The sequence below is a fragment of the Spermophilus citellus genome, assembly GCF_964194105.1.
Source record: "Spermophilus citellus genome assembly, chromosome: 1".
NCBI lineage: Eukaryota > Metazoa > Chordata > Mammalia > Rodentia > Sciuridae > Spermophilus > Spermophilus citellus.
The window spans coordinates 12479884-12503771 of NC_138182.1; the positions used below are offsets into that span (position 1 = coordinate 12479884).

The 23888-nt window shown below is 38.5% G+C and overlaps 1 protein-coding gene across 20 annotated transcripts in view; it reads left to right on the forward strand.

Moving 5' to 3' along the window:
* The window catches only part of DOCK9 (dedicator of cytokinesis 9), a 285485-nt gene that overhangs the window by 123822 nt on the left and 137775 nt on the right, over positions 1-23888 (forward strand). For all 20 annotated transcript variants that reach the window (XR_014021587.1, XR_014021588.1, XM_081290940.1 and 17 more), the window contains exons 2-3: positions 1533-1649; positions 19792-19881. Coding sequence is in view for 18 of the 20 variants with exons in the window: in XM_081290940.1 (XP_081147066.1) it covers positions 1533-1649; positions 19792-19881 (207 nt within the window). In the remaining 2 variants the exon portion in view is untranslated. The remainder of the gene's footprint in view (positions 1-1532; positions 1650-19791; positions 19882-23888) is intronic.

A 23888-nucleotide genomic window follows, 5' to 3' on the forward strand; every position in this document is an offset into this window, starting at 1 on the left:
AAGCTGGCAGCCTTCTACAGGGCAATTCAGGATCCAGAGGCCTTCCATTTTAGGGCTGCACACACCCCCACCCCCGCTTGGGCTTCAAAGCCACTGTTGGATCCTGTGTGTGTGGCTGGCTGTGGAAAGTGGGGATAGGAGGGGGTCATGTGGGAATCTTATGGGCCAAGGTGGCCATGTCCCTTCTACTTGCATGCCACTGGCCAGAAAACCATCATTTGACCATAGCTAACCACAGGGAGATTAGGTATATTGGAAAGGAAAGGATACAGGTTTGGAGAACACATAGCAGTCTCAGTCACAGTTCTCAAAGTAAATGCCACATACCAGATGCATGTTTGTTTTTTTGGTTTTTGTTTGATACCAAGGGTGCATAACCATTGAGCCACATCTCCACATTTATATTTTATTTAGAAACAGAGTCTCACTGAATCGCTTAGGGCCTTGCTAAGTTGCTGAGGCTGGCTTTGAACTTGTGATTCTCCTGTCTCAGCTTCCTGAGCCACTGGGATTACAGGCTTGTGCCGCTATGCCTGGCCCAGATGTCTTTAATGTATTTCCTATATATGAATTGTCACTCTAGTATAGATAGCATTTATTGAGATCATGTATATCAGATGATTTTTTAATTAAATTTCGAAGAATAATCTTGCAATAACTATTGATAAAATAGATTGTTACTTCTGACTGTGTGTGTGTGTGTGTGTGTGTGTGTGTGTGTGTGTGCCTATTTTAACATTTGACATATGGTATTATAGTTAATTGAGTATGTATTTCCACCCCTAAATTAGCTCGGTCAGTGCCTTGCACAATGAAAGTGACCATAAATATGGTGACAGTGATACTGTAGAAAAGAGATTGTTTTTACTGAGAAGATAAATTTTGGAAATAGCTAGAAAAGGCATATTATCTCTTCTTTCCCAATTTGTTTTCTAATCAGTGCATGCTGGAGATGAATATTCATGTCCCTTAGGGTTTACCCACAAGCCCTGGGTATATGCTTGCCTGGTTTTGATCAAGCTCATATTTTTCTGTGTTCAGGCATTATATATGTAAGTATAGAGATCCTTCAGTAGGGATATTTGGAGACTCAGGGTTCCATGGAGCTTTGCATGAAATAATCTTGTGGCCATATTTAGGTTTTTTGCCAGGAGGGATGAGCCTTCATTGGCAGGCCTTGGCTGGTTTCCCTAATCAGGGCAGCTCTGGCAGACCTGAAGACTTGGAAGGGGACCAGTCTAGCCATTGGTGACCCAAGAAATAATTGGAAGTCTTGCAGAATGCAAACCTCCTTTGTGCTTAAGTAACTGAATAAGTGTCATTCTTAAAGACAGGGTACAATTACAATGTAAGGGGTCTTGTTTTCCCTTTGAAAACAACTTTTCTCTTATTTGTTTCTTCCAATAGCAAAACTAATACGTAAATTGAAGAAAAGTTGGAAAACATATGGTGTATAATGTATAAAGATTTTTAATCTTGAGAAATTGAGTTTATCTATAAAATGTTTATTTGATTTATTTTTTGTCTTTCAGGCCAAGCCAAAGCTAATTGAGCCACTTGATTATGAAAATGTCATTGTCCAGAAGAAAACTCAGATCCTGAACGACTGTTTGAGGGAGATGCTACTCTTCCCTTATGATGACTTTCAGGTAAGACTTGGGTTTCTGTCAGCAGAATCATGTACTGATCTTTACAAACTTTTCCATCTCTTGATTTATTCTTTGGTTAGTTAATTAGTGGTTTTTAAAAGGTGAAAAGATGTTATTCGAGAGAAAAGTTATTATATACTTCCTTCATATAGTCATATTTTGAGTGATTATATTTTTGCATATATATTCATAATATGCAAAAAGGAGTGTATCCTGTATGATCTTGAATAAAAGTGTTAAGACTCTGGGTTGATTTAGTGGGCACAAGTCTCTCTCAAGTCTTATGAGATTGTTTTAGATTCAGATTTTTGACCAAGTGCATCAGTCAAAATCTCAAGTACACTGGAGATTTATGTCACTTTTCCTTTTAGGGTGACACTTAGGGAGCTTGCCCTGAGAATCCCTGAACTGTGTATGGGCTCCCAGAGAAGGACTTGGGGCTAGCAGGAATGTCATGAAGTCTGTACTCTGTGTAATATGGGTGCTGTTCCTGGGAGGAAATGTGGAGGACTTGGCGGCTCCTGCTGTGAGTTGCCATCTGGGTTCATGTGTAAAGTCTTCTGCCTGTGGCCTGTGCAGAGTGACCCACTGAAAGCTTTGAGGCAGCTTAGGGGCAAGGATAACAAGCCTTCCTCCAGCAAACCCCATGGTGTTAGGTACCCAGCAACACAGAGCCTCCTCAAACTGTTCAGAGGTTCTAGTTACTGGACTTCCTCTTCTGGGACCTGGTTTTGGTACTTCCTTCTTCTCTACCTCCATATTCTTACCTGGAGGAAGAGGAGGAGGAGGAGGATTCTTCTTCTTGTTTAATTTTTTTTTTTTTTTGTAGTTGTAGATGGATGGAATGCCTTTATTTTATTTGTATATGGTGCTAAGGATCAAACCCAGTGCCTCACACATTCTAGGCAAGCACTCTGCCACTGAGCTAAGCCTCAGCCCACCCGGATGCTTCTTTACCTGGTGCTGTTACCATGCAAACCTTGTCTTTATGAACTAAATTGCCTTATCTTTCAAACTTCATTCTTTTTTATTTAGTTTTAAAAATGCTTTCCATATATAAAAATAAATAAGTGAAACAGGGAACTATAGAAATAATTGACATTAAAAACCTCCCCCAACCTTCTTTGCAATGCCATTCCCAGAACATAATCTTACTCTTATAACTCACTTCATCACTTCAACATAACCAGTGTTTTCATAGTGAATTGTCTGTAGAACCTTCCATTTAATGACAATTGTTAAATTATAATCCTGAAGTGTTTTTTTTTGGGGGGGAGGTGGTACCAGAGATTGAACTCTGGGGCACTCAACCCTGAGCCACATCCCCAGCCCTATTTTGTATTTTATTTAGACAAAGGATGTCACTGAGTTCTGTAGTGACTCACTTTTTGCTGAGGCTGGCTTTGAACTCATAATTCTCCTGTCTCAGCCTCCTGAGCTGCTTGGATTACAGGCGTGTACCACTGTGCCTGGCTCTGAAGTTTTTTTTTTTTTTTTTCTCTACTAAATTTAAGAGACTCAAACTTACAACAAACGTGAGAATGTTCACAAATGTTTTCTCTTTCTAACTTGCTAAAGATACACACACTTAAAAATGACTGTTATTTAGTTCATTCCTGGAAAAAAAAAAAAAAGGAATACCATAGGAATTAAATCAACCATTTGTGTGATGTTGCTGCCAAAATGTGTTCCATTGGTAAATGGGTTCAGAACATGCCAAAAAATACCATGCTTTGAAAATTTAATTTCATGAATAGGGCTACACAGCTGAAGGGCAAATAAAAGGGCACTCTAGAATGACGCTTTTTGCCTGGGAGTTGTCAACAAATGCAAAGCAAAATCCAGTGATTACAAGTTATACTCTCTATTGACAAATTTTTCCTGTAGCATTCTTTGAGGAATCAAAAGGTTATCTTGAGTTCTCTGAGCATACGAATATGTGTTCTTCATGGTATTAGCTAATTAGCAAAACTTTTTGAATTTTGCTACCAAGAATGCAAAGTTTTATTTGCAGGCTTGAGATAAAATTACCTAGGAAACCCAAAACAGAAACAAAAACCTCCCACATAGAGTTGATTTAGTTTCATCCTTTCTCCCAGGGCCAAGGAACCTGAATAGTTAAGCAGTTACAGAATTTTCCCAGCACCATTTGTTGAAGATGCTATCCTTCCTCCATTGCATGTTTTTAGCCCCTTTATCAAATATAAGATAGTTGTAACTTTGTGGATTAGTCTCTGTGTCCTCTATTCTGTACCATTGGTCCACCTGCCTGTTTTGGTACCAGTACCATGCTGTTTTTGTTACTATTGCTTTGTAGTACAGTTTGAACTCTGGTATCGCTATACCTCCAGATTCACACTTCCTGCTTAGAATTGCTTTTGCTATTCTGGGTCTTTTGTTTTTCCATATGAATTTCATGATTGCTTTATCTATTTCTACAAGAAATGCCGTTGGGATTTTGATTGGCATCACATTAAACTTGTAGAGAACTTTGGGTAATATCGCCATTTTGATGATGTTAGTTCTGCCTATCCATGAACAGGGTACATTTTTCCATCTTCTGAGATCTTCTTCTCTCTCTCTCTTTAGGGTTCTGTAGTTTTCATTGTATAAATCTTTCACCTCTTTTGTTAGGTTGATTCCCAAGTATCTTATTTTCTTTGAGGATATTGTGAATGGAGTGGTTTTCCTTATTTCCATTTCAGAGGTTTTGTTGCTGATATACAGGAATGCCTTTGATTTATGCGTGTTGATTTTATAACCTGCCACTTTGCTGAATTCATTTATTAACTCTAGCAGCTTCTTTGTAGACCCTTTTGGGTCTGTTAAATATATTATCATGTCATCCGCAAATAGCAATAATTTAATTTCTTCTTTTCCTATTTTTGTGCCTTTAATTTCTTTTGTCTGTCTAATTTCTCTGGCTAGTACTTTGAGAACTAAATTGAATAGAAGTGGTGATAGAGGGCATCCCTGTTTTGTTCTAGATTTTAGAGGGAATGCCTTCAGTTTTTCTCCGTTTAGGATGATGCTAGCCTGAGGTTTAGCATATATAGCTTTTACAATGTTGAGGTAAGTTCCTGTTATCCCTAGTTTTTCTAGTGTTTTGAACATAAAGGGATGCTGTACTTTGTCAAATGCTTTTTCTGCATCTATCGAGATGATCATATGGTTCTTGTCTTTAAGTCTATTGATGTGGTGAATAGCATTTTTTGATTTCCGTATATTGAACCAGCCTTGCATCCCAGGGATGAATCCTACTTGATCATGGTGCACAAGTTTTTTGATATGCTTTTGTATTCGATTTGCCAGAATTTTATTGAGAATTTTTGCATCCAAGTTCATTAGAGATATTGGTCTGTAGTTTTCTTTCTTTGAAGTGTCTTTGTCTGGTTTCGGGATCAGAGTGATGTTGGCCTCATAGAATGAATTTGGAAGAGCTCCTTCTTTTTCTATTTCTTGAAATAGCTTGAAAAGTATTGGTATTAATTCTTCTTTGAAGGTTTTGTAGAACTCTGCTGTATACCCATCCGGTCCAGGGCTTTTCTTGGTTGGTAGTCTTTCGATGGCTTCTTCTATTTCTTCCTTTGTTATTGGTCTGTTCAAATTGTGTGTGTCTTCCTGTCTCAATCTGGGCAGATCATATGACTTAAGAAATTTATCGATATCTTCACTATCTTCTATTTTATTGGAATATAGGGTTTCAAAATACTTTCTAATTATCTTCTGTATTTCTGTAGTGTCTGTTGTGATATTGCCTTTTTCATCCCGTATGTTAGTAATTTGAGTTCTCTCTCTTCTTCTCTTCGTTAGCATGGCTAAGGGCCTGTCTATCTTATTTATTTTTTCAAAGAGCCAACTTTTAGTTTTATCAATTTTTTCAATGGTTTTTTTTTGTTTCAATTTCGTTGATTTCTGCTCTAGTTTTAATTATTTCTTGTCTTCTACTACATTTGCTGTTGTTTTGCTCTTCCTTTTCTAGGTTTTTGAGGTGTAGTGTGAGTTCATTTATTTGTTGGTTTTTTCTTCTTTTGAGGAAAGAACTCCAAGAAATGAATTTCCCTCTTAAAACTGCTTTCATTGTGTCCCATAGATTCTGGTATGTTGTGTCTGTATTATCATTTGTCTTTAAGAATTTTTTTATCTCCTCCTTTATGTCTTCTGTAACCCATTGATCATTCAGTAACATATTGTTCATTTTCCATGTGATATAGGATTTTTCCTTCCTTCTTTTATCATTGATTTCTAATTTCACTCCATTATGATCTGATATGGTGCAAGGTATTATCTCCACGCCTTTATATTTACTAAGAGTTGCCTTATGGCATAATATATGGTCTATCTTTGAGTAGGATCCATGTGCTGCTGAGAAGAACGTGTTCTTTTTTTTAATATTTATTTTTATTTATTTATTTTTTTAGTTTTAGGTGGACACAGTATTTTTATTTTTTATTTTTATGTGATGTTGAGAATCGAACCCAGTGCCCCGTGCATGCCAGGCAAGCACGCTACCGCTTGAGCCACATCCCCAGCTCCTGAATATTCTTTTTTTTTTTTAAGAGAGAGTGAGAGAGGAGAAAGAGTGAGAGAGAGAATTTTTAATATTTATTTTTTAGTTCTCGGCGGACACAACATCTTTGTTGGTATGTGGTGCTGAGGATCGAACCCGGGCCGCACGCATGCGAGGCGAGCGCGCCACCGCTTGAGCCACATCCCCAGCCCCTCCTGAATATTCTTGAATTGCCTAATACATAAGCTTTTCAGGGGACATTAAAGATCCAAACCATAATAGTGTTTGTATGAAAGGATAAAAACAGCAAGTTATATTTCGCTTCCGAATATACTTCCAAAAGACTCAAAAGCAAGGACACAGAGATACTTTACACCATGACCCCGTGGTAGTCACAATAACCGAAAGGTAGAAGCAACTCATGTATCCATCCTTGGATGAATGGATAAACAAAATATGGTGTTTACATGCAGTGAAATATCATTCAGCCTTAAAAGGAAAGGAAATCCTGTTATGTTTCATTGTAGATAAACCTTGAGGACATTATGCTAGGAGAAATAAGCCAGCCACCAAAGGACAAACAGTTTAAGACCCTACTCCAGGAGCTACTTAGAGTCATCACAGGAACATAACAGTGGTTGCCAGTGTGCAGGGACAAGGGCATGAGACACTGATGAGTCCATAGATTGTCTTTGGGAAGATGGAGTTTTGTGGACTGATAGTGGTAAAAATTGTACAAGAAGAGCTGGGGCTGTAGCTCAGTGGTTGAGTGCTTGCCTGGCATGTGTGAGGCACTGGGTTTGAGCCTCAGCACCACATAAAAATAAATAAATGAAGATATAAAACATAATTTTAAAAAAAGAATCAATGCTGAATAAAAAAAAAGATTGTACAACAAGAAGAATATGCTTAACAGCACTGAACTGTGTACTTAAAAATGGTAAATTTTATGTTTGATGTGTTTTGCCATGAAGTTTTAAAAAAAGAGCATGAAGGTATAGGGTTTCTGGGATGGGGGTGAACTCACATCCCTGGAACCGTGCAATGTCAGAACCAGGAAAGGTTGCTCAGGTGCATTTCCTACTGACATTCATGATGTATTATCAGTAGCCATCTTAGGAAGAGAATTTAAAATGAAAGATGGGAATACAGAGCAATGACTGTTACTAATTGACAGTCCTAGAAATTTTCCCTTCTGGAAATGTTTAGATGCAAGAGAATCCTAGAGGGTTCTCAGCATTGTATAGAAAAATGTGGTTAGTCCATTTGCCCTTCAATAACATCCTGATTTTTATTTTTCCTCTGGTTCTTTTCCTATTCTACTTACATGGGACTGATAATGATCTACAAACCACTGACCTGGAGAGGAAGCCAAGCCCCACTACTTACAAAGGCCTGGAAGTCCCTGATCTCATTTCCCATCTGTCCTTTTGAAAAGAAAATATTTTTTTATGGTGTTTTGCCTTGCTTTTTTATATATGCTGCCAAAAAAAAAAAATCTCTCAATACTTTGTTTTTGGTTTTCTATTGAAAAGTGCTCTTTTTATAAATTCCCCAAAATTTCTGTCAGTTGGAATGTAGTAGCCAACAATGTAGTTTTCTGTGAACATTGTGGTTTCTGAGATTATAGTTTATGTCCAGGATTGGAAATACCTGAAAAATCCAGATAAATAATATTACTGAATTGATGTTGGTCAGACTTTCAGGAGATAAGAATTTTAATTCTATAATGCCTTACAGAAAATTATGCCTTACAGAAAAGTGACTGATTTTTTTAATTGTTAAATATGCCTTCAAAAGTAAAATTTACTTTTCAGATAGCACTGATCAGCTAAGTTGAAAAATCTATTATTTAATTTATATTAATAATTGTACTTGTGCAGATTTATATGTTGCTGAGACCATGAATATAAGACAGAGTCCCTGTTTTCATGTTGCTCAAAACTTAGGAGAGAACATAAAGGCATGTATTACCATTAATAATAAGCAGGAGACTTAAAATCAAGTGCAATGTCATGACATAAATCAAGTCCCGTAGGAATCTATCCTAAGTTTGTCAGTTTGAGAGTTCAATGGTACATCCCTTTAAGAGGTTGGAAATGCAGAAGTGTAGCCTGAGAGAGAGGTCAGGGTTAAAGGAGAAGATCTGGTTCATTCATGGAAATATGAGACAGTATTCCATGGGGATTGAAGCTTGGGGTGCCCCCTCACTTAAGAAGATGGGCGGGAGGTGCAGAGAGAAAGATAGGATAAGAACCAGGAAACCAGACAGGGGCAAGGTGGCTCAGCAGTAGAGTACCAAGGCCTGTGGGGATGTTGGGAATGGGAATGAAGGTTGTATGGACGCCAGAAAAAGAGTAATTTAGGAACATTTCTAATCACTGTTGCCTTGACTGTTTGATTTAATTATTTATATTAATTCTTTCTTTTTTAAAAAATTTTTTTTTAGTTGTTGCTGAACTTTTTTATTTTATTCATTTATTTATATGTGGTGCTGAGGTTCAAACCCAGTACCTCACACATGCTAGACAAACACTCTACCACTGAGCCACAACCCCAGCCCCTTAATTATTTGTTAAACATCTTGCTTTGCTCAGCAAAATTGGAACTGTGCCAGTTCAGCATTATTTTCCTCAATTTAAGAAACAAATGTTGGATGAAGTTGAAAATTGCTTCTGGAAAGCAACTTTTGTATCAGAGTCCAGATCAGCAACTGCAAAAATGCATTGAGGAACTATAATTAACTTTTAATCTGGGCCCTCCTTTCTAAATGAGGGCGGTAGCCACATAGGACAAGAGGGGAATCTGGCAGTGAGCCCTGCCATCTAGTGAGGTTCAGCAAACCTAGCACCCCGGGCGGGGACTACATCTTGCTCACTGACCTAAGGATTTCCATCTGGAAACTCATGCTCTTTACAGGCAGGGGAGCCTATCAGGGAGGGTATGTGGGTACCTGTGTCTCGGTGCCCCCTGGCACACAGCTCTAGGTGATGTGACTGACCATGTCAAGTTAGGAGGCTGGGGATTCACACCAAATGCCACAGGCATTGCCCTGAGGAGTGGGATAACTGTGGTGACTCCTGCTAAAACAACAGAGTAAAAGGCTGTTATTTTTTTATGTTTACAAAGCATTTCATCATTTTCCTCACTGTGCTAAGGTAAGGTAACTTCCCTTCCCCCCTTTTTATTGTAGCAGACGCCATGTGACATAATTTTTGTTCCATGAAATACTTGGGAAACTTCAAGATCAAGCAGGAAGTTGAGATTGACTGTATAAATAACTAGATACAGTAGAACACAAATAAATAAAATGTTACATGTACAAATGAAGGAAATCTAGGATTTTATTCTCTTTTGTAGAATGAAGGGCACTAGATGAATCCAGTATTTTTGTATTCTCTATGTCAGGTCATATTCTTTATTTTTCCACCATTTTTCTTCTTTCTTCTAAAAAATGACATTTAGCTCCCATCTTAAATAGATCAAAGGGATTAAAGTTTTTTAATTGGTAGAATTGGAAAAACATAGATCTAAGGAGGGGAAGAAGCAAGTTAGGATAGAAGATAGAGCAGGTAGAAAGGGACAAAACAGAGTGGCCGTGTCTCACAGTCCAGGTTTAAAGTTCACTTTTACATCATGACTTAAAATTCCAGATTTAAACTCATCTTCCACATACTTTGATCACATACAACACTATTAAATTAATTACCAGACCTTATTTAACCACAGTCGGTAAATAACCTTGCTCTTGACCTGGGCCTAAAGAAAAACAGTTCAGAGAATGCTTTTGCTCAACAAATAGATTTTTCTTTAATTTATATTTTTAGGATTCAATTACTCGATCCATATGTCACTCTCCTTGATGAAACCCTCAATACTCGCAAGTGTAGTACTTTTTAAATTCTCAAAGTAGAATGATGCAAACCCCTGACAGGGAAATTAATAGAGATTTGTCATCAAATCTCTATTAAAAAAAAAAAAAAGAAAAGAACACAAAGGAGAACTGAAAAAAGAAAAGAACACAGAGGAGAACTAAAAATTCCCTCCTAGATCACATCTCTACTATAGCTTTTTTACACATGTAATTCTGTCTTGCTAAGGTGAAGCCGTCCCTTCCTCTCCAACACCCACCTTCTGCACCTTGATTTCTGTTAAAATCAATCTCCGCCTTGGTTTGGCCAGTCCTTAAATTCCTATCTGAAACAGCTCAAGGATCCTGATTTGAGTTCAAGTGTCCTGAGTTGAGTTCCACCTCACTTTTGTGGCCTCCTCAGGAAACCCCTTCCTGGTGACAGAAGGACATTTCCATCTCCCAACATTGCCACACTGAGGACTAGGCTTCCACGCATGAACCTTTGAGGGATACACTTAACCCAGACCCAAACCATAAAACCATTTCATCTGGAACCCTTTGTGATTGTAGTTCAGTCCCATTTTGAACTGATTGCCCATTCAATCAGCGAGCATTTATCTTATGCTAAGTGTTGTGTTGGGTGTTGGAGAAGCAAAGGTGAACAACTAGCTGTATTCTCTGGTCTTGTAGGATATGTCTTTTGGTAATTTCAGTAACATAGATTGTACACTAATTGAGGCTGGCATGCTGCAGGAGCACTGCAGTCACAGTGTATTAGGGATTCAGAAATCATTGAAAAGAGCAGAGAGTCCAGAACAGTCTATGTAGTTGGTCATGAAAGATCTGAGGTCATGCTGCCTTTGGACTTTATTGTGATGACAGTGAGGAGTCACGGAAAGAATGTAAGGAGAGGCCTGATGCCTAAATGAAAGCTTTAGAAAGGTAACTGGCAGCTGTGCTGAGAATTGCAAAGAGATGAGAGCCGGAAGGTGGCCTTGCCCTTAGGGTGCTACACTGTGGTTTTTAGGAGAGTTCCCTGAATTAGTGCATTGTAGTATGTCACATAAGGCGAAGGGTGGCACTGCTAAGTGAACAGAGAAAGACAGTTAAAGGTGGACACTTGGGGCCTTCAATATCCAATAAAGAGGAGCGTTTAGGGTGAGAAATACCCACACTCTTCAAGGGCAGGTTTGTAGAAAGCTTGTTAGGTGATATAAGGCTCAGAAAGTCCATGAGAAATATACTTTGCTCTGCCCGTATCTGTTCAGCCTTTGTATTACTGTTTTAATTTGTCTCTTGGTAGTTTTATTTAATTAAATTCCTCCAGAAACTTAAATGGAATTCCTTTTCTAGACACTTGCCTTCTACTATACTTCATTAATTTTCTTAATTATTAGTGAGTTAAACATTGAGAATCCTCAGGCCACTGCTTCCCTGAAAATGGAATTGTCTGATGTTAATAGATGCTGTGGGTTAGCTGCCAATAACCAAGACATGAACTGCGAGGTGAATTGTGGGAACACTCTGTGTGAATTTTTGTTTCTAGCCTACCTTGGTACTGAATCCTCTCAAAAAAAAAAAAAAAAAAAAGTCATGTGCTCTGAAAGAAATTCATCTGCCAGATATTTGGAAAGGCTCCATCACTGGTGTTGTCAATAAGTCACAGTAAAGTTCCAGAGTTGTTTCAGTACATTGTGATACTGTGTGGATACAAAACATTTAATGTACAGACCCAGTGCAGCCTGATGGGTTTCCAGCAGACATCAGAGGGGCAGAACTCAGCAGACAGGTGACTCAGCAAAGAGTTTGGCTCAAGCCTAGAGAGGAAGGGAAGGAGCTATACTTTGGGAGCCATCCATCCAATAGGGAGTAGTTTGAAACTGGAGATACTTTAAAACATTGATAAGGTATTTTATTGATGCCATTGGTTATGTGATGAGTTCTGCTCCCTGACATGTTGAAGTATAACATTAGAGAAGCACGCCAAGGCAAGCATATAAAGCAGGGTTTATTTTAAAAGGGGTCACATAGACTTCTCCCAAGAGGGAGAAGGGGGCCATAGCTGATATCCTAAGAAATGAGAGTGTTCTACCTTTTCATACGTCCTAAGGCTTCCTTTGTTCTCCTTTGTTCTTCCTTTGTTCTCTTCCCTTTATCTCTTTCCTTCCTGAGAATGTGACTAGGCCCAGGAGATGCTCAGGTGTGATGGCCAAAAGGTGAAAAGCAGTCTGGAAGGGTCAAAGTGGAGTGATCTGGGCAGGAAGGGAGGAACAGTCCCTGGGACAGGTTACCTTAGCAACAGGTTAGAGCAGGGGCAGGTGGAGGAAGGGCTCTGAAGGAATTAAATTTCAATCCCTCCATTCTCTGGATCTGATCCTTGCCTATCTGCCTAATTTTGGTTTTAGTATCCTTTGATCCAGTTGAGCACATAAAGTTCAAGCAAGGATTTATTATATAGTGAAGAAGATGGGCTGAGCCAGGCAATGGCCTGAAGAGCCCACTCCCCACTGGATCTACTGGGCTTTGCTCTTGGACTGTATCCACTTCTCTCCCCTCCCCCACTACCGGGAGTCCACCAGAGAGTTGTCCTCCTTCTAGTACTATGTTGTCCTTCTAGTACTATTTCTCTGCCAAATGTGTAGAGTCCTCAGAGGTTTGAAGAATAGTTCTACTAAATAAATGAAAATAAACACAAATATGGCATGCCTTATGAGAGGGGAGGATCAGTGCTCAACAAAGTAAGTCCACATCTCAGCCCCAAGACAGGGTGGATTTGGGCTCTGAGGCCTGGTGGGCTCTTCTGGCTAACAGATGGTTGCTATGGGCCTTGGGCCCTTTTCTTTCTAGGACATTTTAGAGGTAAAACCAGGCACTTAAAAATTCCCCCTCAGGCTCTCCATGGCCACAGTCCTGCTCTCACTAACAGCTCTGTGCTCCTGAAGAGAAGGGCATTCCGCTCTTCTGGCTCAGTGTCTCAGTGATGCTGTCTTTCCTTGGAGTTGACTGCTTAGCACCTCCCAAACATCTTGCTTCAGAGCCCACACTCCCTCTGTGGGCTGTCCTTGATGTTTGTTTTTCTGTCCCAGGGAGGACATTCCCAGCTCTCTTCTCCTTTCAACTGTGAAGACAGGAGAGAGGGTACTTTGTCACTGATGTATGCAGCTGGCTCATGTTTCAGCCCACCCACTTCTCTAGGCTATTGTTTTTAGCTTATTGTTCACCTGGTCCCAGGGGAAGGTGGACTTTTTGTTTCAGTGTTTTAATTTAAAAGTCACAAAATATGATGTTTTAAATACCCAGTGGATATGCACACTTCCCACCAGGAATTAAGAGCATTGGTTTTTAATAGTTTAATGCCCATTATAGAGTGATTTCAAAAAATATCCAGTGCTGTGTGCACTGAGAGGGTTGAAAAATAAATAAATACTACAACAGCATGCCTTTTGTTAAGACTCATATTATTGAAATCTATGTAGCAAATCTTTTCCCCTTTTATTCTAGCAGTTCCTCCCATGAAGAAAAATAAGTAGGGTAATACAAGTCAAAGCAAATACAGTATTCATTTTTTCTCTTTTTTCTGGATGCCTCTTGTGTTTTGGTTTCTAACAAAGCAATTCCTAACACTTAGATAAACCATTTGAAAGGGATGAGACTTAGAATTCCATGTTCACAGCACTATGGAATTTTTTCAACCACAAAGGAAACCTGGAGATCCTAGAAGACTCTTTTATGGGATGTGGAAAGTTCAAGCTTTCCCCTAGCTCACACAGCTAATGAGAGGCAGAGCTCCGACAGGGAATCAGGTTTCCTGGCTCTCCATTCACAACTCTTTCCAGTGTCATTTCTCAAATGATTCCATAGGAAGTTTAATGAAATGATTCGCTTCACATTACTTTTGGTTAGAAACATGAACTTCTCAGTATCCCAGCCTCAGGGAGATCAAGGTCATGTGCAGGGTTGGGGGGGTTGGGGTGGGGTTGACAGAATCTGACCCTGCTGGGATCAGGAATTGAGTTAGGGGAATGAGTTTAATCTGAAGAAATAGGTTGCAGCAGGATAGGAGAGCAAGCAGTGAGGACCAAAGGGTGCTGATAGGGGCAAGGACTTGCCAGGAGCCCCGGTGTTGGGAGAAGTCTGGCACCTCTGTGTGTTTCTCTAGGTGGCCTCTGCCCTGCCTCCTTGGGAGCTCACAATTCTATAAACAGCTTACAATTCTACACTTTCTGTGTGTAGCTCCGAGTCATCAAAGAGGCCCTCATCTTTGGGGGGAATAATTTTAATCAAGAGAAAAAGAAATCTTCTGTAAAAGGATCTGTTTGAAACAAGCAGAGCTCGGACAGGGAATCGGGTTTCCTGGCTCTCCATTGAAAACTCTTTGAAGTGTCACTTCTCAAATGATTCATAGGAAGTTTAATGAAATTTTATTCCAAACTAGACATGAGGTTGTTTTAGTCTTCCTATTTGGATCTGGGGGCCGTGCTGCACTTTTTCCACTTCTCTCCTTTAAAATAAAAAATTTCCATGGATGATTGACCTGGCTGTCAGGCATCCTTGCATCCTTAAGTGCCACTTTTGGAGAGCACTTGCCCCAGGCTCTTTTGTGGAACTTCTTCTAAGACTCCTATCCATTCCTGGCCAAGGTAAATAAGGATTTCTGTGTGTCAGAGACTACCAGTGTTTAACTCGGTCGTGGTACTGACTGAAAATAATTTATTATAGTAGCTGGAAGGCTTTTATGTGTGTGTTTTGTACTATGAGATTTCCATCCCAGTGGTTGTTTAAAATATCTGCTTATTATGCTTAGGCTTAATTTTAGGTGCTTTTCACATTTCATGGTATGAAATGTTTTTCCCCTTCACCTTTCAAATTGAAAGCTTTGTTAGTAGAATAAATACAGTTGGCTCTCCATTTCCTTAGGTTCATATCTGTGAGTTCAAAAAACTGCAGATCATAAAGATCTGGGAGAAAAAGTTGTACTGAACATGTATAGACATTTCCTTGTCATTATTCCTTATATAGCACAGTACTGCAACTATTTGTGAATCATTTACAGTTTATTAGGTATTATAAGTAATCTAGAGATGGTTGAAAGTATACAGGAGACCACGAATAGGTTATATGCAAATACTGTACCATTTTATATAGGGACTTGAATATCCTTGGATTTTTGTTATCTATGCGGGGGTTGGGGATGGGGATCCTAGAACCAGTCTCCCAAATACGGCAAAGAATGAGTCTGATATTCTTTGAATGCTCATCTTCATACTGATTTACGTATCTTGGATATTATCTTGGATGCATATTTTGTGGAATATATTTGTAACTGAAAGAAAAGTAGAACAGAATACCACAGCAGTGAGAAAGGAAATTTAGTTCATTGCTGAGAAGGGCTTTAGTGCTCATTAAGTATAAATCTCTTGGTGTTGACTTGGACTCTGTTATAAGCCAGAGAAGTAAAACTACAGAAATTTAAGGTGAATTGGTTTGGCATAAAGTAGAATTTCTGAATGTGACTTTTAACATGTAAAATCTGCAGAGAAATTAAAATAGAACATTCACTTAGTCTTCCCTTGTCAATTTCTATAATGGGCCAAAGAACTTTTTGTAATAGGAAAAAAAATCCTTATATGCAAGTAATGGTAGGTTCCTATTTCTGTCTCCATTGGCTGTTTTATTCATTCATTCTTGAAACATTTATCAGGTACTTATTACAAAGATACAATTAGATCAGTTACAACATATCTCCTTCCTATCCTCAAAAGAATCTGAAATCTGGTAGAGGAAAGAGGGCTTATGCCTGCAGGAGAGTTTGGATAATGGAATCAGCTATTCGAAGAAGTCTCAGGGTCGAGGTTTTAAGGTCACCATGGTACAGGGGCAGATCTCAGTTTTGCAAGTCTGTGGACTGAATTTGATCAGTATGACCAGAGTTGGTCAGACTCTGGGGAACTGATTTACAGCAACCAGCCCCACAAGAAAATAAATCAGAATACCATTTTGTTAATGTGCATTGAGAACTAGGATGAAAATAGGATCAGAATACCTTTATTGGCTGTGCATCTTCTCCTGGTAGGCAAGTCTAAATGGGACATGAGTTATAAACAGTGGCATGGTGAGGCTGGACTTAGAGTGGAGCAGTGAATGGGAAGACCTTGGCAGCTGTTGGCATCTACAGTGTTTGCCTGCTTGGTGTCGGTTGTACTCAGCCCCCTGGGGCCCTTAATGGATCCCTGGCTTTCCTTTTATGTAGTGTTAGAGAAGTTGCTCCAAACTGGTAAGCCCTGTTCTTTCTGCTGGCCTGTTGTTTATGCTGATTGACTAAGTTGATGGGGTTTTATTGTTAATTTAAGGCCAAATGGAGATCTAGAAAATTTTGACATAGGTATAGTTTTAGTTGTAGGGTTTAATGGATTTTTAAGTAGAGTTAATCTCATTTATTATATCTTGATTTTAGTTTTTAAAGCATATTTCCAAGTTCCTCTTTCTTTTGTTCTGAATACACCTTAGATTCATCCTTTAAAATTTGCTTAAGCATTTTTCCCTTCATATGCCTTTTCTTAATGTCCTCTTTTCCCTGTTTTATCAGACTCTCCTACCATCTTCTCTCATGGTATCCTGTGCTTCTGTGCCCTTTCTATATATGTACCCTTCTGTAGTACTTATCATGAACTCATAATTTATTTTCTCATCTTTCTCTTTTGTTAGACTTCATGGTAGATAAGAATAGTAACTACATTTGATCAAATGTTGTGTCTTCAGCCACTAGTTCAGTGTCTTGTGGGAGGGAGAGAGCCAGTAAAAGCTTGGATGCATGGAGGAAGAGATATTTATGCTGAGCCCTTAAATGATGAGTAGAGTGTTTTTCAGGAGGGGAAGATACTGTAGTATATGCTTGACCTCTTTCAGGGCTCTAAGCAGAAGTTGAAAGGAAGGAAACTCAGATTGCAGCATAGTGTGTCTCCTCACGGCCCCATCCTATTCGTACTATGGTAGTATTTCATGAAAATGGCAGCATTCCTCAGTACTGCAATTTGGAGATGTTTCTAGTTTCTTATAGCCTTGTCTCATCTGTCTGTTGTTGAGTATCCCAAAGCCTAGTAACTTAAGACAATAATTTATTACTTCTTCATTCCTAATTCTCTTTCGGGGTCAGGTAGGTAGTTCTTCTTCTGGAGTTAAATGTCTGTGGGGCTGGGAGGTCCAGGATGGCTTCTCCATTCACACAGTACTCTCCCACCTGGGATGCCTGGAACCTCCTGGAGCTGAGTGTGGCTTCTTCTCTGTATATATGATTCTTCCACATGAAAGCGTATATTTCCTTTCACCATGGAGGCCTCAAAATAGTAGAACTTTTTATATGGCAATTGGATTTTAAGGAGAAGGAAGCTGACTTTTTCTGAAGGCTGTGTTTGGAGCTGACCCAGTGTCCCTTCTGTCTTGTTTTATTGGTCACTGCCAGCCCAGATTCAAGGGGAGGGAAAATAAACTAACACTTTTTGTCATGAGGAGCAACATGCATATGTGGGGAAGAATAGCAGCTATCCTTGGAGATTATCTAAAACAGATCTAATGTTATGTAGTTTAAGAAAAACACTTAAAAAATAGCACTTGAACTAGATACATACTAAAGAAGCACATCTAATTTAGTTTATTTGGATAAAGTCTCTGGGGGAGCAAGCATGCTCTACCTGGTTAGAAAACTCTGCTTTGTCAAATTGGAGTTAGGAATTGATCAGTTATGATTGATGTGTAAATCTAAGTTAAACAGGAGAAACCTTATGCCATCTTATCTGTTAACACTCAAGTCTCTTTAATGATTTAAAATTGCTTTCTTTTTCAAGTGAGAACATGATAGCACTTTGATACATGAGAATCAAAAAGAACTACTTACTGTTTTTTTTCTCACCTTAGAGGAGGGAGTGTTTAGAAAATTATCTCATAATTACAACTACTAGAGTTGGCAATTCCACAGGGAAAATTTGGTAAAAAATTTTCTTTTTTCCTAGTGCTACAGTAAGAAATGGGCTAGAAATAACTCTAATAGGTGTATTTAGATGAGCGTTTCATGAATGTTTTCAAAGTATGATAATTAGTTTTGAAAGTCTTGAAAAAGATAAATCAAGATATGATACAGTAAGTGGGGATATAGAATGTCTCCTTTGAAGTATGCAGGATTTCATAAATAAGTCCCCTTACTGATCTCATTCCTGATATTTAGTAGTTTTGACAGTCTATAATCAATATTTTGCTCTGCAGCTTTTTGAATAGTTTGGGCCTCTTTTCCATGCCTGTGGTCCCTTTCTCTGTGGCATTCCATGAGAACAGGTGTGTAATAAAGGTAACCATTAGTGATATTTGTGAGGAAACCAAGACCCACAGTGTTGAAAGCCTTTCTGGAGACACTGAATGAATAATTCACCTGCAGAGGACTTTGGTGGAAGACAAAGTTGCTTCCTTCCCTTTGTTTAGAATAAGGAAGCCATATTCTAAAAATAGACTTTATACTTTTTGTCAAAGATGGACACAGTGCACGAAAAGAATAAATATAGGCAAAGCAGGTACAACAGAGAAAATGTAGGGAGGAAATAAAATTAAGTTACACACAAATTCATGCCCTTGAAGTTCTCCATGGCGTGGAAAGGGGAGAGAATCATAGATTTCATCGAAAACTGCCTCCAACCAGGGAAAAAGGAAAATAGCAGGACAGATGCTGTGAGCCCAGCTTAGTACTTAGATTCTGTTAGTTAAATATTTCAGTGTATGCTGTTTTTATAATCATTATCTACTAATAATACCAAAGAATTCCAATCTGTGCGAGAAAAAAAAAAATTTAGAACATTAGTTTCCAAAACCTAAAAGTGCAGTTACTGGATACATGTGAAGCTGTCTGAAGTTATTTAATTATTTAAAATAAGCACTGAAGCTGGGGTGGTAATCCCAGCAGCTTGGGAGGCTGAGGCAGGAGGATTGTGAGTTCAAAGCCAGCCACAACTTAGTGAGACTCTAAGTAACTTAGCGAGACCTTATCTCCAAATAAAAAATTAAAAAGGGCTGGGGATGTGACTCAGTGGTTAAGTGCCTCTGGATTTAATCCCCAGTACTACCACCACCACCACCTCCACCACCAAAAAAAAAAAAGGCATTGAAATAAGAACATTTCTGATGTTCATAGGAGAAGCAATAGCATTCATGGGTTCATTTAACAGTTATTGACTGAGGACCTTTATGTATGTAAGTTATCTGTGTTCTTTGCTCTTAGGCAGTAGGGATGAGGCAGTGAACAATGAGTATAATAATTAAGAAATGAGAAGTGATGATTGTGCAACCATGTGAATGTATAGTATCACTGAACTGCACACTTAAAAAATGCTTCAAGTGGTAAATTTGTGTTATATATATTTGCCACAATGGAAAAAAGCCAATTAAGATAAATAAAAGGCTGTATAATGAAACTGTCTCAAGCACTTGGGGGTGTGTTGTTTGGGACTAGGAAATGAGCCTCTACCCTGCATTAGGGGACCAGGGAGGGTCTGGAAGGGAGTATCAGGGCCCCAATTCAGAAGGAAGCAGGAGCTATTTCCCTGCCTGGCTCTGGAATGTTGGGATGCCAAATGGAATGTGTTGTGTGCCACATGAAGAGGCAGCTGCACCCACCTGCTGGTAGAAATCAGAGGGACTGATTGGGTCTGTGTGGGTACCCTATTGCAGGGTGTTCACTTGCATCCTGAGGACCAGCCTTCCATCTTAACCAAGTTTCTTCCTCGTGCTTTTGTTCACAGACGGCCATCCTGAGGCGGCAGGGTCGCTACATATGTTCCACAGTTCCTACAAATGCAGAGGAAGAAGCTCAGAGCTTATTTGTAACAGAGGTAAGACTTCTTTGTTTTTTTTTTGTTTTTTTTTTTTTGTTGTTGTTGTTTGTTTCCTACATTTATTTATATTTTAAAGTCATTTTCCTCTAATGCACTTTTGCACTTTTCCTTAATTTCAGTATTTTCAAAAAAGTTCCAAAGAGGTCATTATAGTTTTATCATGGAAGTCAAAATAGATAAAGTTTTCAGAATCTGAAATGGACAGAAATGTCCCCAAGTTTCATTTCTGACTCCAAAAAAATCATCTCCACAGCATTTGTCTCATGGTCTTAGAATAAGGGGTAACTTGTGAATGAATTTACTGGAAGACTCTGTTGAAAGCTTTGTCTTGATACTGTTTTAATGGTTTAATGTTTAATGGTTTGACTCAGCATATACATTTATGTATTCATTTATTTTACATACATGTTTATATTTGCAAATGATTTTCAAGAACTGCCAGATGATCGTGAGCAAAGCCTGACTTGACTATCCCTGATCATTGTGTGATTATTGTTACTCTTGTTTGAACATATAAGTAATCTACTTGTTACAGAGGAAAGTAATTATTGTAATTCAGGTTGCTTATTTTTTTGTTTTCCTTGGAGTAGGGCCAACTAATTCGGTGCCTTAATGTTATTTCTCAAAGTTCTCCTTCACTTAAAAATTATGAGTTTTGCCAATAAGATGGCTCATGCCTGTAATCCAAGCTACTTAGTTGGCTGAGGCAGGACTAGGCCCAGCAACTTAGACCTCTTTTCAAAATGAAAAACAAAAAGGGCTGGGGATGTATCAGTGGTAGAACACTCCCGAGTTCAATCCTAAGTACTGCCCCCCAACAAAGAGTTTTTAACCCAATTTTTCTAGTTGGTATTTAGATGAAAAATAGGCCCATCAACAATGTTGCCCACTACAAGGAAACTATGCATTTTAAGGGAAAACCAGTTAATTAATGATATTTAGTTTTCCTTGAGATTTGTGAAAAATAAAATATGTATTTAAAATTTTTCAAGTGTGGTTTGCACTATTTAGTAAAGTTAATTACAGAAAAGTAAAGTCATATTATATTTATGTAGGCAAACATATTTGTTTAAAAGCTAAAGAACCAGATATGGTGGCATATGCCTGTAATCCCAGCAACTCAGGAGGCTGAGACAGGAGTATTGCAAGTTCAAGTCCAGCTTTGGCAATTTAGTGAGACCCTAAGCAAACTAAGTGAGACTCTGACTTGAAATAAAAAAGAAAAAGGATTGGGGATGTAGCTCAATGGAAAGTACCCTTGGATTCAATCCCCAGTACATGCATGCGCGCACACACACACAAGACGTAGGCAACCTATGACTTCAGGCACAAACTGGCTTGGAATCTGTTTTTGTAAATACAGTTTTATTGTGATAAAGCCATCCCATCTGTTGACATATTGTCTATGGCTGCTGCTGCAATACAACTAGTTGAGTGGTGCAGCAGAAATAATATGAACTGCAAAGATAAAAATGTTTACTGTTCTGCCTTTTGCAGGAAATTTTTTGACTTCTGTTTTAAAACATGCAGCAAAATTATTGATTGTTTAGTTCTACCAATTAATTTTAAAAATATGTTTTGGGGGCCTAACTTGCTAGTAAGTCCTTGAATCGCCGCAGGTTGAGCAATCAGTGCTTCACCCTGTGCTTCTGGAACCAATACAACCGAACCCTTTGAGGACTGTTCCACTGGGTGGAGTGAAATATCACTTCCTCTCCATTCTCTAGTCTGGAGGAGAATGATCTAATGACTTAAAACAAAACAAAACAAAACAAAAACCTAACTTCATAAAATTTTCAGTGTAGTTTTAAAATATTATTGAATTTCCCAAGTTTGAAAGGTAATCATGTAGTCAATCATATCTGTGTCTTTTTGGAGGGACAGTTCTCTGAATATAATTTCTGATGGAACTTATTATCCCCCAGACTGTCTCAAACTCCAATGGGGTGGAGTTTGCTTGTCTGATTCTCTGCCTCTTCCATGGAATTCAGTGAGTGCCTGGTGTGTGAGCAGTGAGCAAGGACATGTTGAATGATTCTCTAGTACTTAATTGTCTTGACGATTTTTTTTTTTTTTGCAATTCCTTATAATTTTAAATATTTAAGCATTCTTATCATTCCCATTTTTCCTGAGACGTTAAAAATCTTTATACTCAGATGTTTCTTTCATAAAAGCATTCATCATATGCAAGCATATGCTTATTTTCTTAGTTTTTAATTTGGCAGTGCATTCTGTACTCAGGATGGGCCTGCAAGGGAGTTGGTGGTATTTTAGTTATAGTGCTTTATGAGAACCATGATGGCCTAACAAAGAGAACAGGAGCATGTCACAGAATGAGGGCTGCCTCAGCCATGTTGGTAGGCCTAGGAGCATAGTGGGAAAGTCCAAAGCTGCAGATAATTTTGAAATCATGTTTTGTTTTGTTTTTGTGATGCTGGGGATTAAACCCAGGGCCTTGCTCATGTGAGGCAAGCACTCTACCAACTGAGCTATTCCCAGCCCTAATTTTGAAATCATATTTCCTGTTTTTAGAATGTAATTTTGAATGTGAATATCTGATTTTCTAAATGTGAAAATGCTTTGAGAAATTTTACAAAGCATTTACAAGAATAAAATAGTTATTTAAAAATGTTTGTAAGTACATAGTCAAAAAATTGAAAAATTGCTGAGCTCCCATACTTGACTCTGCTCTTAGCTCTTCTCTGCTATTCATTCTACCTCTCAGAACGATAATATAAAATACTTACCCTACCTTCCCTTTGCATCCTTTCAATTAAAGTGCTTATCAAAGAGCCCTGTGCAAAATAAGCACCTGCTACTGTTGCTGTTATTGTTTTCAGGAGTTTGTGAGTGGAAGAGAGTTTGCTTCAGAAGGTCTGTAGGTGTAGGCCATGACTAAGATAAGACGATTGGCAGTTTAGCCAGGCACAGTGGCTCATGCCTGTAATTCAGTAGCTTGGGAGGCTGAGCAGGAGGATCATGAGTTCAAAGCCAGCCTCAGCAAAAGTGAGGCTATAAGCAACTCAGTGAGACTCTGTCTCCAAATAAAATACAAAATAGGGCTGGGGATGTGGCTTAATGGCCAAGTGCCCCTGAGTTCAATCCACCGTACCAAGGTGGGGTGCAGGGGAAGAAGGTTGGCAGTTTAAATTCTGAAGTGAAATCAGCAGAATAGAGACTTTGTTATGATATTTGTTACACCAGAGTCAAATAAACTAGGTAAAACATAAATGGATTTACTTCCCAAGTGTTTTCATCTATTTCAAATTTTTTTTTTGCTACATCCAAGTCTGCATGTGTATAGTCAAGAGCTAACAATGGAGAACATAATTTGAATTAAGATAATGGTAACTGAAACTTTTTTATTGATTTTTGACTCATTCATATTTGAATATGAGGTGGATGTGGGCTTATTATCTTAAGATCCTGTACAACACTGGATGGCTCCTAAGGAGTAGACACATGAAAGAAACTGTGTTGACCCCTTGACCCTAATATGTAGTGAAGTGGTTTGAATGCAATCTGTGTAGGGTGGTGTCACCAGAAGAATCATTGTCAGCAGAGTACTGTGTACACTATATATTTTGTGTACACACATGCATACACACAAAAATGTCAGGTACCACTATGAATTAAAATCTAAATCTTTCCTCCTAATAATTTCACTCTGTTCTTGGTGAATGGAAAGATAAAACTAAGGGCAGATATTTGTATGATAATACTAAGTAATGGTGATAGTTCTAATATTAAGTATCATGAAAGTATCTTAGGTTTACCCTTTGTGTTCACTTTTTGTGCCAGTGGGGAACATATGGCTTCTTGAGAATCAAGTACTTTTTAAGTTAGAAACAGTACCTTTTTATTTAAATGTACAAGATTAGGCAAAGATTAGTGTTTTTGTAAAATCAGTCCTCAGATCATTAATGATGATAACTTAAAGTGATATATCTCCCAGTGGTTCAAAGACTCAAGCTTCACAGGATCCTCTGGTGGAGGAATTTCAG